Source organism: Scyliorhinus canicula, chromosome 8, assembly GCF_902713615.1.
Source record: "Scyliorhinus canicula chromosome 8, sScyCan1.1, whole genome shotgun sequence".
Classification (NCBI taxonomy): Eukaryota; Metazoa; Chordata; class Chondrichthyes; order Carcharhiniformes; family Scyliorhinidae; genus Scyliorhinus; species Scyliorhinus canicula.
The window spans coordinates 103,833,255-103,848,988 of NC_052153.1; the positions used below are offsets into that span (position 1 = coordinate 103,833,255).

The window sequence follows — 15,734 nt, forward strand, 5'->3', positions numbered from 1 at the left end:
GCTCTTGGCAGCCTAAGAATCTCAGTCAATACAGCAGGAAAGCACAATGCACTGACTGCACCATCAATGTGTTTGTGGATGAAGTGTTGGCTCGTGACCAACAGACTTGTGAGCCTGTACGTTACACGACTACCAAAGTTTAGCTAATATGGTTAAAAAAATACTGTTTTTACAAGTACAGCTGTCAAATAAAGTGTGTTTTAAGAGAAAAGAATGCTTGAAGCTAACACTTCAAAGACTTACCATCTAAAGGTATGGTTTAGCACTTGTAAACGGATGAGTGCATCAACTAGGGAAATATACAATGAAACAGCGAAAGGATTTTCACACACAATGGAGCACAACTTGGTGATATATGGGGAAGGCCAGCTACAACATGCCAACACGCCAAGCTCCAACACGCCACACCAAAAAACCACTCCGACCTTCTCAGAAGACAAACACGGGAGACAACTGATAGACTACCCTTCGTTGTCCAGTACTTCCCCAGAGCGGAGAAACTGTGACATCTTCTTCGCAGCCTTCAACACGTCATCGATGAAGACGAACATCCCCACATCCCAACTACTTGCCTTCAAACAACCGCGCAACCTCAAACAAACCATTGTTTGCAGCAAACTACCCAGACTTCAGAACAGCGACCACGACACCACACAACCCTGCCATGGCAATCTCTGCAAGACGTGCCAGATCATCGACATGGGTACCACCATTACACGTGAGAAAACCACCCAGCAAGTATGTGGTACATACTCGTGCGACTCGGCCAATGTTGTCTACCTCATACACTGCAGGAAAGGATGTCCCAAAGCGTGGTACATTGGTGAGATCATGCAAACGTTACAACAACGGATGAACGGACACCTTGCGACAATCGGCAGACAGGAATGTTCCCTTCTAGTCGGGGTACACTTCAGCAGTCAAGGGTATTCAGCCTCTTTTCTTCAGGTAAGCGTTCTCCAAGGCAACCTTCAGGATGTGCAACAACACAGAATCGCGAGCAGAAACTTATAGCCAGGTTATTGCCAAAAGGTTAGGAGGGGTTATTGGGTTATGGGGATAGGGTGGAAGTGGGGGCTTAAGTGTGTCGGTGCAGACTCGATGGGCCTAATAGCCTCTTTCTGCACTGTATGTTCTAAGTTCCGCACACATTAGTACGGCCTCAACCGGGATCTTGGATACATGTCGCATTACCATCTGGCCTGGGCTTGAAAAATCCTATCAACTGTCCTGGTTTAAGACAATTCACACCTCTTTAATCTGTGATTATCCCTCTCTCCAGTTGCTCTGTCTGGGCCTGTAAAGACTTAATTACCTGCAAAGACTCACATTCAAAGTATATTCTTGTATCATTGACTTTGTCTATATACATAGAACGAAGAACAAGAACAAAGAAAAATTACAGCACAGGAACAGGCCTTCAGCCCTCCGAGCCTACGCTGATCCAGATCCCGTATCAGCCTCCCCGGACAGGCGCCGGAATGTGGCGACTAGGGGCTTTTCGCAGTAACTTCATTGAAGCCTACTCGTAACAATAAGCGATTTTCATTTCATTTAATTTCATTCATCCTCTATCTAAAACTGTCGCCTATTTTCTAAGGATCTGTATCCCTCTGCTCCCTGCCCATTCATGTATCTGTCTAGATACATCTTAAATGATGCTATTGTGCCCGCCTCTACCGCCGGCAATTGGTTTATTGTCAGGTGTACTGAGGTACAGTGAAAAGTATTGTCTGCATATAGCTCAAACAGATCATTCCATACATGAAAATAAAATACATAATAGGGCAAACATAAAATACATAATGTAAATACATAGACACGGGCAACCCCCTACATGTGCCCGCCTCCATTCTCACTCACAAAGCCCCCACCACCTCTCTATTCCATCCCTGAACTTCTCCGCATTCGCAGCCCAATAGTAATATATCAAATTCGGAAGTTCCTATTCAGTGCTGCAAGAAATATGAGGTGAGACTAACACAGTGCAGTTTCAAGTCTCCTCTCTCCAGCATACTCTTGGCAAACGTCTAAGCGATCCAAAACAAGCTGGACGAGCTTAACGCTAGATTTACCAACATGGGAAGTGAGAGACTGCTCTGTTTCACGGACACATGGCTCAGCCCTGCCTCACCGGACATGTCATACAACCTGATGGCTTCTCAATACACCAGATGGATCGCATGGCATCATCGGGCAAAGCGAAGGGTGAAGGGATTTGCCTCCTCATCAACTCCTCTTGGTGCTTGGACGTGGAGACCCTGATGTCTACTGCTCTCCGGAGCTGGAATACCTGACTGTGAGGTGCCGCCCATATTACATTCCATGAGAGTTCACTTCTGCCATTATCATGTCGGTCTATATCCCACCCCAGACGAAAGTGAAGAAGGCGCATGATGAATTGTATACCGCTATAAATAACAATGAAACAGAATACCTGGAGGCCTTGTTCATCATGGCTGGGGACTTGAATCAGGCCAACCTCAAGAGTGCACTGCCCAAATTCCACTAGCACATCTCCTATTCCACTAGGGGCTCCAACATCCTTGACCACTGCTAACAAACAACAAGGGCTCCTACCGATCCATCCCCTGACTGCACTTCAGAAAATCAGACCACAAAGCGGTGCTCCTTCTCCTGGCATACAAGCAGAAACTTAAGTGGGAGAATCTGGTTAAGAAGGTTGTACAATGCTGGTCCAAGGCACCAGAAGAGCTCCTACAGACTGCTTGGAGTCAGTGGACTGGTCCATATTCGATAACTTAGCGGCCAACCTAAACAAATATGTCACCACCATCACAGGCTTCATCAGCAAGCTTTTTGAAGATTGTGGGTTGTGTGCCAAAGAAAGTAGTACGTACGTTCCCCAGTCGGAAACCATGGTTTAACCGAGAGAATCACTCCCTACCGAATGCCAAGTCTGAGGCGTTCCTGACCGATAAAGGAAATCCAGGTACAACCTCTGCAAAGCCATCAGGGATGCCAAAAGACAATACCAGGCTCAGCTAAAGTAACCGATCAACAAAACAGACTGTCGTCGGCTGTGGCAAGGCTTAAACAACATAAAAGGCGACAAAGCAAAGCCGAGTAGAATCTACTGCAACAGCGCACCCCTCCCCAATGAACTCAATGCATTCTATGCTTGTTTCGAGCAGGAAACCAATAAACCTTTGTCAACTGCCCCAGCAGCCTCGAACACACCCATACCTACCGTCACAGCCTCTGAAGTCAGATCGGCCTTATTGAAAGTGAACCCTCAGAAAGTGACGCAGCCTGGCAGAGTCCCCGGTTATATCTTACATGGACCAACTTGTGGGTGTGTTCGAGGATATCTTCAACCTCTCCCTACTCCATTCCAAGGTTCCCTTGCATGAAGACCATCTGCATTACCTGCTGCATGAAAACCATCAACATACCGGTGTCAAAGAAGAACCAGGCAATGTGCCTCAATGACTACTATCCAGTGGCTTTGACATCGATCATTATGAATTACTTTGAGAGGTTGGTCATGAGACACATCAACTCCTTACTCCCAGAATGCCTTGATCTTCACATATCTCCACAATCGGTCCACAGCAGACGCCATCTCCCTGGCCCTACACTCATCCCGACAGCAAGGACTCGTATTTCAGACTCCTATTAATTGACTACATAATTAACACCATAATCCCAGCCAAGTTTATATCAAAACTCCAAAATCAAGGACTTGGCTCCTCCCTCTGCAGCTAGATCCTCAACTTCCCGACATAGACCACAATCAGTAAGGATAAACAACAACACCTCTTCCACATTTATCCTCAATACCGGGGCCCACAAGGCTGCGTACGTAGCCCCCTACTGCACTCCCTATACACACATGACTGTGTCTTATGGGCCATGGTTTAGAGAGCCCCAAATCAACGACGTTCACCTGACCCACAACTTTGAATAGATTGTGGTTATGGAGAGCACACGGCCCTACTCTGCAGGTGTGATGCAACAAAAATCTGCAGTACTTTTAAATTGAAACAATGTTTATTTATAGAATATACAGTGCAGAAAGGGGACATTCGGCCCAACGAGTCTGCACCGACCCACTTAAGCCCTCACTTCCACCCTATCCCCGTAACCCAATAACCCCTCCTAACCATTTTTTTGGTCACTAAGGGCAATTAATCATGGCCAATCCAGCTAACCTGCACGTCTTTGGACTGTGGGAGGAAACCGGAGCACCCGGAGGAAACCCACGCAGACACGGGGAGAACGTGCAGACTCCGCACAGACAGTGACCCAGTGGGGAATCGAACCTGGGACCCATGTGCTGTGAAGCCACAGTGCTATCCACTTGTGCTACTGTGCTGCCCCCAAAGCATTACTAGGGGCTCAGGATTACTAGTCCAGTGACAATATCACTGTGCCACCACCTGGCAAACCAGTTAACCATTTATGAAACCAGTTAACACTTTATAAACCCACAGTAAACATCTTAACAACTATCAACAACAATAAATCCCCCAAAGAATACAGTACTCTCCAAGTAACTCTTAATCTTTCCTTGCAACATCCATAAGACAAAAAGAACCTTTTCTACAGAAAGACATCAGGTTTAACTTCACTACTGAGAACAGTTGCCACTTTGGAATCACCAAATGAACATTCATAAGCTTGCAGTGATTCATACACAAATTGCAGTTTTTCCAAATCTAAAACGAAACAAAACACACCCTGTAGCAAACAGCCTAAAGTGAAAGTAAAAGCAGACAGACAGCCCAGCTCCACCCACATTCTGAAATCACTGTTAAACACCCATTTCTTAAAGGTACATCCACTACAGATATTTTTATAAACACCCATTCCTTAAAGGTACTCTCACATGACAGTGTGGCAAAATCTAACTCCAACTCCATCTACAAGTTTGCTGATGACATGATCATAGTGGGTCGGATCTTGAACAACAATGAGTCAGAGTACAGGAGGGAGGTAGAGAACCTAGTGGCAATGACAATGATCTCTCCCTCAATGTCAGCAAAACTAAGGAGCTGGTCATTGACTTCAGGAAGCGAAGTGTCACACACACCCCTGTTGGCATCAATCGTGGCAAGGTGGAGATGGTTGACAGCTTCAAATTCCTAGGTTTGCACGTTACCAACAATCTGTCCTGGTCTACCCACATCAGCGCTACAACCAACAAAGCACAACAGCATCCATACTTCCTCAGGAAACTAAGGAAATTCGGCATGTCAACATTGACTCTTACAAAATTTTTACAAATGCACTATGGAAAGCATCCTTTTTGGCTGAATCACAGCCTGGTATGGCAACTACTTGGCCCAAGAACCGTAAGAAACTACAGCGAAATTAACACAGCCCAGTCCATCACATGAACCTGCCTCCCATCCATGTAGACTCAGTCTACACCTCCCGCTAGGGAAAGCGGGCAGCATAATCAAAGGCACATCCCACCCGGGTTATTCTCTCTTCCATCAGACAGGAGATACAAAAGTCTGAGAACACACACTAACAGATTCAAAAACCGTTTCTTCCCCGCTGTTACCAGACTACTGAATGACCCTCTTATGGACTGAACTGATCTCTCCACACATCATCTCTACTGAGTAGTACTAGACCCTGTTTGCTTCATCTTGTGTCTATGTATTTACATTATGTATCTATTGTATGTCCTATGTTTTTCATGTATGGAACGATCTGTCTGGGCTGTACACAGAACAATACTTTTCAGTACCTTAGTACACGTGACAATAAACTCAAAATAAATAAATGTCATGACATAAACTGATCAGGTAATCTAAGAGCAAGCAGCCACACCTTTCAAGAATGCACTAGTACTGAATGTACTAACAACCACCATCTTCTCATTGTGCTGAAGTACTGATTTTACAATTAATGTCTAGAAGATATACAGGTGCCATTTGCTGTTTCCACTTTCAACTACAGGTGTTCCTGCATTTACATTCTTTTAAATGCACAGATTGCATTTAAATAAAATATGGCCTTGTGCACATTCCACAATTTTGAGAATTCTGTGGACTTGCAAGTGGGTGAAACTCCACCTCCCTTTATACAACCACTGATTGGTGTGGGTTAGAGGTATACCAAAAGGCAGAAGTGCTGCCAAATTGCAGAAGTGTCAGGCTGATCTGGAATTCCAGGGTTGAATCAAGACTGATTCTCCGACCCCCCCCGCCGGGTCGGAGAATCGCCGGGGGGCGGAATGAATCCCGCCCCCGCCAGCTGCCGAATTCTCAGCCACCGGGGTTTTGGCAGGGGCAGGAATCACGCCACGCCGGTCGGGGGCCATTGGCAGCGGCCTCCCCGGCGATTCTCTGGCCCGCGATGGGCCGAGTGGCTGCCCGTTTTCGGCCGGTCCAGCTGGCGTAAATCACAACAGGTCCTTACCGGCGGGACCTGGCTCCACGGGTGGCCTGCAGAGTCCTCGGGTGGCGCAGGGGTATCTGGCCCCGGGGGGTGCCCCCACGGTGGCCTGGCCCACGATCGGGGCCCACCGATCCACGGGCAGGCCTGTGCCATGGGGGCACTCTTTCCCTCCGCAACGGCCACTGTCAACTCCCGCCATGGCCAATGCAGAGAACAAAGAGCAAAGAAAAGTACAGAACAAGAACAGGTCTTTCGGCTCTCCAAGCTCGTGCCGACCATGCTGCCCGACTAAACTACAATCTTCTGCACTTCCGGGGTCCGTATCCCTCTATTCCCATCCTATTCATGTATTTGTCAAGATGCCCCTTAAATGTCACTGTCGTCCCTGCTTCCACAACCTCCTCCAGCAGCGAGTTCCAGGCACCCACTACCCACTGTGTAAAAACCTTGCCTCGTAAATCTACTCTAAACCTTGCCCCTCGCACCTTAAACCTATGCCCCCTAGTAATTGACCCCTCTACCCTGGGGAAAAGCCTCTGACTATCCACTCTGTCTATGCCCCTCATAATTTTGTAGACCTCTATCAGGTCGCCCCTCAACCTTCTTCATTCCAGTGAGAACAAACCAAGTTTATTCAACCTCTCCTCATAGCTAATGCCCTCCAGACCAGGCAACATCCTGGTAAATTTCTTCTGCACCCTCTCTAAAGCCTCCACATCCTTCTGGTAGTGTGGTGACCAAAATTGAACACTATACTCCAAGTGTGGCCTAACTAAAGTTCTATACAGCTGCAACATGACTTGCCAATTCTTATACTCAATGCCCCGGCCAATGAAGGCAAGCATGCCGTATGCCTTCTTGACTACCTTCTCCACCTGTGTTGCCCCTTTCAGTGACCTGTGGACCTGTATGCCTAGATCTCTCTGACTTTCAAAACTCTTAAGGGTTCTACCATTCACTGTATATTCCCTACCTGCATTCGATCTTCCAAAATGCATTATCTCACATTTGTCCGGATTAAACTCCATCTGCCATCTCTCCGCCAAAGTCTCCAAACGATTTAAATCCTGCTGTATCCTCTGACAGTCCTCATTGCTATCAGCAATTCCACCAACCTTTGTGTCGTCTGCAAGCTTACTAATCAGACCAGTTACATTTTCCTCCAAATCATTTACTACGAACAGCAAAGGTCCCAGCACTGATCACTGAGGAACACCATTAGTCACAGCCCTCCAATTAGAAAAGCACCCTTCCATTGCTACATTCTGCCTTCTATGACCTAGCCAGTTCTGCATCCACCTTGCCAGCTCACTCCTGATCCCATGTGACTTCACCTTTTGTACCAGTCTACCATGTGGGACCTTGTCAAAGGCCTTACTGAAGTCCATATAGACAACATCCACTGCCCTACCTGCATTAATCAGCTTTGTGACCTCTTTGAAAAGGTCTATCAAGTTAGTGAGACACGACCTCCCCTTCAAAAAACTGTGCTGCTTCTCACTAATACGTTCATTTGCTTCCAAATGGGAGTAGATCCTGTCTCGAAGAATTCTCTCCAGTAATTTCCCTACCACTGATGTAAGGCTCACCGGCCTGTAGTTCACTGGATCTTCCTTGCTACCCTTCTTAAACAAAGGAACAACATTGGCTATTCTCCAGTCCTCCGGGAAGAACCCCCCTGCGCATGCACTGGGATGACACCAGCACACGCTGGTGCTGTCGCGCCAACTCACGCTGCCCAGTGGAGGCCCTTCGGCGCCAGTTGGCATGGCACCAAGCCCTTCCACGCCAGCTGGTGCGGCGCCAAACACCGCCCTAGCCCCTGAATGTGCAGAGGAGTTTACAACTTGGGGTCGGCCCACGCCAGAGTGGTTCACGCCACTCCTCGGCGCCAGAGTGGCTCGCCCCGCCGGTTCGCGTAGAATCCCGCCCCTAGACTCCCAAAGAAAACAGATGATTTTAAAATTGCTTTGTAGTTTGGAACTTCAAGGGAGATGATTCAATTCAGTTCTGTTGTGGATGGTGGTAGATGTTCCTTTTTGGGCTGGGGGTGTTTGGAAGTAATAAGGGGTGAGGAGGTAAATAAATTGCAGAAACAGGAAAGATTATCGGCAACAGTTTTAATGCATGGGAGCCAGGAAGAGCGCAAATAAATTCTTCCATGAGTAAAACCTCACACTTGAAACTGCAAATTCTATCTCAAAAAAGTTACAAAGCTCTAAGTCTATAATTGGCAGACGAGAAAAAAAGTGATCAAATGTATTTTGATTAATTCAATTGCTTTACTTCATTTACATTTAGCTCTTAATTAAGTGTCCAGTTAATGAATTTACCTGCAGTCAATCAGATGGAAAAAATTTGACTTGAAAAAGGGAGTTATGAATAAACCAATCAAATTTAAATATGAATTAGAAATCTGCTTAATGCAACAAGATGTGATGAATTCTGACAGGCTGTATCTGCATGCTATATGTGCCATTTTAATAATGCAAGGTGGCTTCTTGAAACCCACAATCAAATCAAAAATACTGTCTCTTTACTCCAAACTTATTACAATTGTGCTACAATGGTACATTATATATTATAGTTAATCTGCACCTACCCGTGGTAGACCGGACTTCAGGTTTCCTGGGTTCAGGCCTCCTGAGCTGCTTTGGAAGTTTATCATTTTCAATGTGCCATTTCTTCAAACATTGTGGTTCATGAATACTTATAGATGTGGTTCCATACTCTCGGCCACAAAGATAGCAAACAACTGTTCGTGGGCGTATTATTGCTGGTGGCTGGAAACAATTGTTAAGTTTTAGTTATTTAATTCTACCACTATAAGTTACAAAAGGTCCACAGTTGGAGGAACCCACGTTCATAAAATAATAGATAGCAAAAAATGTGCTGGTCTTTCTAAAAGTACCAATCTAGATTAGCTGAAACATTTTCATTTGAGTCTAATATTAAAAGTTTGATTAGTATACAAGTTATTTCCATTGGGGACAAAAAGGATGTCAGGTTTACCCCACAAATAGGAAAACTAATTAACTTACAAATCAGAAAAAGTCATTAGCGGGTCATAAATGTTTTCTCAAAAATATAAAAAATCTCTTCCCCATTGTCAGGTCTGCTCTAACCTTTTCATTATTTAAAAAAAATCTTTAATGAAGGGTCCCTTTGAACTGACTATATACAAAATATAACATTCTGACAAAAATCACAATATTCTGATTTACTTTGCCCATCCCATTTTGGAGAATTTGTCACCCTGTCTAATCACTACCCTAATTTTAATCTCTCTTCCTTCTCTTTTTTAAAAATAAATTTAGAATACCCAATTATTTTTCCAATTTAGCGTGGCCAATCCACCTAACCAGCACATCATTGGATTGTGGGGGTAAAACCCACGCAGACATGGGGAGAATGTGCAAACTCCACACGGACAGTGACCCAGCGCCAGGATTTGAACCTGGGTCCTCAGTGCCGCAGTCCTAGTGCTAACCACTGCACCACATGCCACCCTCCTCTCTTCCTTCTCAATGATTTTAAATGTGACTTTGCCTTCCATCTTCTTTTCTATCTTTCTCACAATTCCTTTCTGGAACTTCTTCAGTCCAGCTTCCGATCTTCATTTAGCATCAAAACACCTCAGCCTGAGTTATGACCATTTAATCTGTGATTGTGACCTGTGGGTCTCTCGGCCTGTTCTCTATCAACTCTCCGTTATTTCACTCCATGGAATTGTTACTGTAATCTTCCCTAAAGCATTCAGTATCTTTCCAACAATTATTTCACCTTTCATCCCACATGAACACCCTTGGTGTTGCTGAGGACCCATCATTGATTCCCTCCCATTGCAAATCCACAGGTTGCTGTTTCGAAATCTCATCCAAAAGCACCAGGTCAACATCACAATGTATGTTGGCTATACCCAGCTCTGTATTTCTACTATTTCTCTCGACTCTACAACAAACTTCACTCTGATATAACCTTACAGATTAGACAGAATTTCCTATAATATGATATTGGGTTAACATAAGATAACATTTTCAACTCCAGACAAAAATATGCTCCCTTACCACCATGTACATGCTGTTCTATAACTATTTGCTCATATTGAAACACGTTTTGCACAACCTTTGCATTCTTTTTAAGTCAGAGTTAAACTTGAAATTTAAAGGACAGAGTGATGCATCATAAGTGATTTTATGCCATTTCTGTCTTTGCAGCATTTGTGTCAGCAAAAAACCAGAGGCAGGCTGTCTCTTCAGAACTGCTGCAACAGCAGGAATGGCCCGTAATGGCATTGTGACTTTTTCCATTTTCATTCAGGCACGCTGCAATACTGGTTTGTGAGGGTAGTGTTATATAGAAATACAGCAAAGAACCAGGCCATTTGGCCCAACCAGGCCTTGCTAGTATTCTTGCTCCATTGGAGCTCCTCCCACTCTTCTTCATCTAACTTCCACTCTTCTTCATCCTCTATTCACAAAACCCTCTATTCCCTTCTCCTCATCTGCTTCTCTAGCCTTCTATAAATGTAAAGTTTATCATATATGCCTGTGCAAAATACACTGGAGGCTCCCATGATTACTTCAATTTGCGAGAATTATATTTTTCACAAATTTCCAAACCTCCATACAGAGTCCTTGGAAATAAGTACCTTGTGTATTACACCTTTGAGACCATTGTTGCAGAGGGAAGATACATCTAGAGCCACATGACCACAAGGGCAATTGGTGAGCAACCATTGGTTTGCTGAAGATACGATTCAGGTGCCTGACCAGATCTCACACCATCTTCAGCATGTACCAGAAAGGGTGTCAAGAATTGTAATGATCTCTGTGCCTTACACAACATTGAGCTGTAGAGAGAATGGAGTGAAGCAGGAGAAAGATACACCCAGTTTGAAAAATGCACCCTCTGATGAGGAGGAATAGGAGGAGAGGAGGAGGATGTGACCAGTGTGCCTGCAACCTCTCACCAAGCTACTAGAGATTACCCTGAAGCTCATTCAGATAACCTTAATGTGAGAAGTCATATAACACCTCTATTGCATCTATCGCATCCACTCAGCAACACAAATTATTTCCATAGTCATAAACACCTTTATCACATGCATGCACTTCACTCATCCTCCCTGGTCATCTATGAAGGCTGATGTCCATTTAAAATTCAGAGTGCACCAATCAGATTTTCAATATCTTTGTTGATGTCCAGCCACCTGTTGTAGCTCCTGGCCAACATCTTCATTTTTGTTTGTCCAGGATGGGTGCTACATTGTTCTTGTAATAGCAGCTTTCTTACTGGGTATCACCACCCGAGACTCTCAAAATAACAGCCCGCCTTTGCAATTGAGTTTGTCTTTCCTCAGTTGGTTGGATCAAAGCAGTTCCGATTTATCATAATGGCAGCCACATAAAGCCATCCACTTAACTTTAGACAGGACCGTGTCCGTCTGAATCCGATTCTTAATATGATTTGATGATACGGGCAAGATATCAAGGAAATTTAAAGCTAAGGCAATTTCCTGTGTTGTTGGGAGCAGAGCCACGCTCTGATGGAGCAGGAGTCAATTCCGATCATCAGCATTGGAAATCTGAGTCCCTGGTTGTTGAAAAACATAACTATAGGCAGCCAAAAGCAGAGCCCACCTCTGCACCCTAGCCAAAGCAATGAATAGAATCAGTTTATCCTCACGGAGTAATGGCAATAATGATTTGTGATCAGTAATAATGGTAAAAAGGTGATCAGAAACATATTGGTGGAACTTTTTCATCCTGTACACTACTACCAGGCCCTCTTTTTCGATTTGCGAACATTTTCTTTTTGAAACGTTTAATGTCTGGGAGCTAAAGCGATAGGTCAGTTAGTGCTGTCTTTCATTTTGTCTAATAGGACGGCTCCTACCCCATAGGGTGAAGCATCCAATGTTAATATTATCCATTTGCCTGGGTCAAAGTGAACTAATACATTGGAAAATTATAAAGCCAGCTTAACCTGTTTGAAGGTCTGTTTTTGCAGGTCTTTCCCGTGCCAGATTCCTTTTAGGAGATGGTGCAATGGCACTAATGCTGTTGACACGTTTGGTATTAATCAGCCGTAATAATTGATCATACACAGAAATGATTTTAATTCCATGATGTTTCTTATTGCAGGAACTTCTCTGATTGCTTTCACCTTATCTTCTAAGGGCCTTTGGTGCCGACTTTACACCTCAAATATGTAATTTCACTCGCCTGAAAGGTGCATTTTGTCTTTTCAGTATTACACGTACATCTCTAAACCTCATCAGGACTTCCTTCAGCCTGGCCAGATGTTCTTCCTGTGAGGTCCCCATCACCAGGACGTCATCCGAGTACACCATGACTTTTTGAATTCCTTGGAGCAAATTTTCCATCATTTGTTTGTAGATTGCGCATGCAGACGATATGCCAAAGGGCAACCTTGTACACTGGAATAGTGCCCTATGTGTGTTGAATACGTGAGGTCCCATGCCAACTTTGAGTGAAGATCTTCTATCCTTCAAGGGAAATACCGATTCAGGGGAACCATAGATTGAGCCAGGGATGGAAATTTTAAGAGATGGGAGGAGAAAGGAATTAGGACACTAAAAGATTTATTTCTTGGGGTCATTTTGTGGGATTGAAGGAGCTGGGAGCAAAGTATGTGCTGGAGTTGGGGGAAATATTTAGATACATGCAGGTTTGAGACTTTGCCAGAGAGGAGATACAGAGCTTCCCAGTACAGCTGGCTCCCACATTGCATGAGGAGGTGCTGACGACAGGAGGACTGGAGAAGGGGTAGTATCGGCGGTTATGGGGCTAATTTGGAGGAGGCGAAGACACCGCTAGAAAGGATCAAGGCAAAGTGGGAGGAAGAGTTGGGAGAGGGTATGGAGGAGGGGTTATGGTGTGAGGTGCTCTAGAGGGTGAACGCCTCCATCTCGTGTGCGAGGATGGGGCTAATACAGCTAAAGGTTATAGAGCGCACCTCACATGGGCGAGGATGAGCCAGCTCTTTGAGAGGGTAGAAGATGTGTGTGAATGTTGCGGGGGGGGGGGGGGGGAGGGGGGGGGGGGGGGGGGGGGGGGGGGGGGCTCCGCAAACCACATTCATATGTTTTGATCCTGTCCAAAGCTGGAGGATTACTGGAAGGAGGTTTTTAGGGTAATCTCTAAAGTGGTGTACGTGAAACTGGACCCCGGCCCTGGGAGGCCATATTCGGGTGTCGGACCAGCCAGGGTTGGAAACGTGCATGGAGGCAGATGTTGTAGCCTTCGCCTCGTTGATCGCCTGAAGGCGGATCCTGTTAGGGTGGAGATCAACATCTCCACCCTGTGCCCTGGTGTGATGGGGGAACCTGCTGGAATTCTTGACGCTTGAAAAGGTCAAATTTGAACTGAGGGGAAGGATGGACGGGTTCTACAATTCATGGGTATTATTCATTATGCACTTTTGAGAATTGGATCACATCGAACATTAGGGGAGTTGGGGGCAGGGAGGTTTGGGGGGAGAGGGTCTGCATGTGTTAATGGTGACTATGGGTGATTCCTGATTCCTTTTTGTCATTTGTTTATGTTAACATGTGGGCTAATGTCTGGGGTTTGGTGAGAGGATGGGATCATTGTTATTGATATGGGGATTGACATTACATTCGTTACTGGTTATTGTTTACTGTTGGTGTAAATTTGGGAGAAAATCTGAAAAAGGAGGAGAATAAAAAATATTTTTTAAAAGATCTTCTATCTTAGGGATAGGATACCTGTCAAGTTGGGTCGCTTGGTTTTTGGTGAGTTTGTAATCACCACATATTCTGATGGTGTGGTCAGGTTTTACCATGGGAACAATAGGGGCTGCCCATTCAGAGAACTGTACTGACCTTATGATTCCTAATTCCTCCAAACTTCTTAATTCAGCTCAACTTTCTGATGCAGAGTGTATGGAATGGGCCAAATACTAAAGAATTTAGGAGTGGACTCGGGGTTCACATAAAATTTGGCCTTGACCCCTTGTTTCCAGCCCAACTCCTTTTGTACTTGCACAGAATCACTTGGAAAGCACCCTCTGTTATTTTCAAAGTTTCCAGACAATTTAGCTTTATCTGTCATAGTCAATCCTTAAGGTTTGGCCTCTGACCTTCCACAACAATAATAGGTAATTGAACAGATTTATGTTGATACACACCGGTGCAGTTGGGTACCCAATATCTTTAGTATTTCCCCTATCTAAGTTGCTAATTTAGCAACCATACTGCTTAACCTCAGGGGTTGAACTCCTCCTGGTAGGTACTTGTAGGTCTGTATTCCCACTCCCCTGGCAGTAGCACCTGTGACAACCTCCATACTCAATGGTCGCCCGTTCACCAGCAGGACTATCTCAACTTCATAGAAATCATAGAATTTACAGTGCAGAACTTAATGATGTTTAACTTATAAATCTTAGATTCTTCCTCAGAATCTTCCTCTATTTTATGCAATGGAGTCAGAGTGTGTGTTTTTCAAACTGGGTGTACCCTGTTTGATTTGGCACTGTGCTTGAATGTGATCCTTGCTGTTACAATTGAAGTGAAATAAAATCTTTGCAAATCCACTTATCCTGAGGGTGATTTTCCCTACATCTGTAACACTCTTCAAATTTCCTGGGCTGAATGGCCTGTTTTTTCTTTTGCTTCTTTCAACGATCCTGCTCCTGGGATCTCTGTTCAGATTCCCTACGCGTACCACTCAGGATCCTCCTCTAGAATCTGTTCACCTCCCAAGTTGATTCACCTCACAATCTTGCACGCACTGTCACTTGGAAACACCTTTTCAGCACATTTGGTAGCTTGAGCTGTCTCTATTGCTTCATCCAGGGAGAGTTTTGTTTCTGCTAATAGTTTCCTTCGGATTTTCAGATTGTTAACAACACAAAGCAAACAATCGTGTAATATTGTCACTTCATGAAGAGCTGAATTCACAGTAGCATCTTTCCTGTAATGTGATGACCATAACTGCACACAATATTCCAGTTGTGGCCTCACTAGTGTTTTATATAATTCCAACATTATATCCTTACTTTTATAGTCTGTACCTCTGCCAATGAAGGACAGCAAAACATATGGTTTCTCAACAACCTTGTCTACTTCAAGTGCTGCCTTTAGGGAGCCGTGTGCCTGCACGCCAAGATCTTTCACTTCATCTACATTTATTGTGTACTCCCTACAACTGTTTGACTTTCCTAAATACATGACCTCACACTTCTATGTGTTAAATTCCATCTGCCACTTGATCACCCACTGCACCAATCCATCCATATTGTTTTGAAGGTTATAACTATACTCTATACGTCCACCACTCGGCCAATCATTGTGTCATTTGCAAATTTCCCAA

The 15,734-nt window shown here is 44.7% G+C and overlaps 1 protein-coding gene across 3 annotated transcripts in view; it reads right to left on the bottom strand.

Annotated features, from left to right (window-relative positions):
• The window catches only part of LOC119970425 (zinc finger protein 474-like), a 48,640-nt gene that overhangs the window by 5,187 nt on the left and 27,719 nt on the right, over window positions 1-15,734 (bottom strand). For all 3 annotated transcript variants that reach the window (XM_038805024.1, XM_038805025.1, XM_038805023.1), the window contains one exon: window positions 8,978-9,158. In XM_038805024.1, the coding sequence (XP_038660952.1) occupies window positions 8,978-9,158 (181 nt within the window). The remainder of the gene's footprint in view (window positions 1-8,977; window positions 9,159-15,734) is intronic.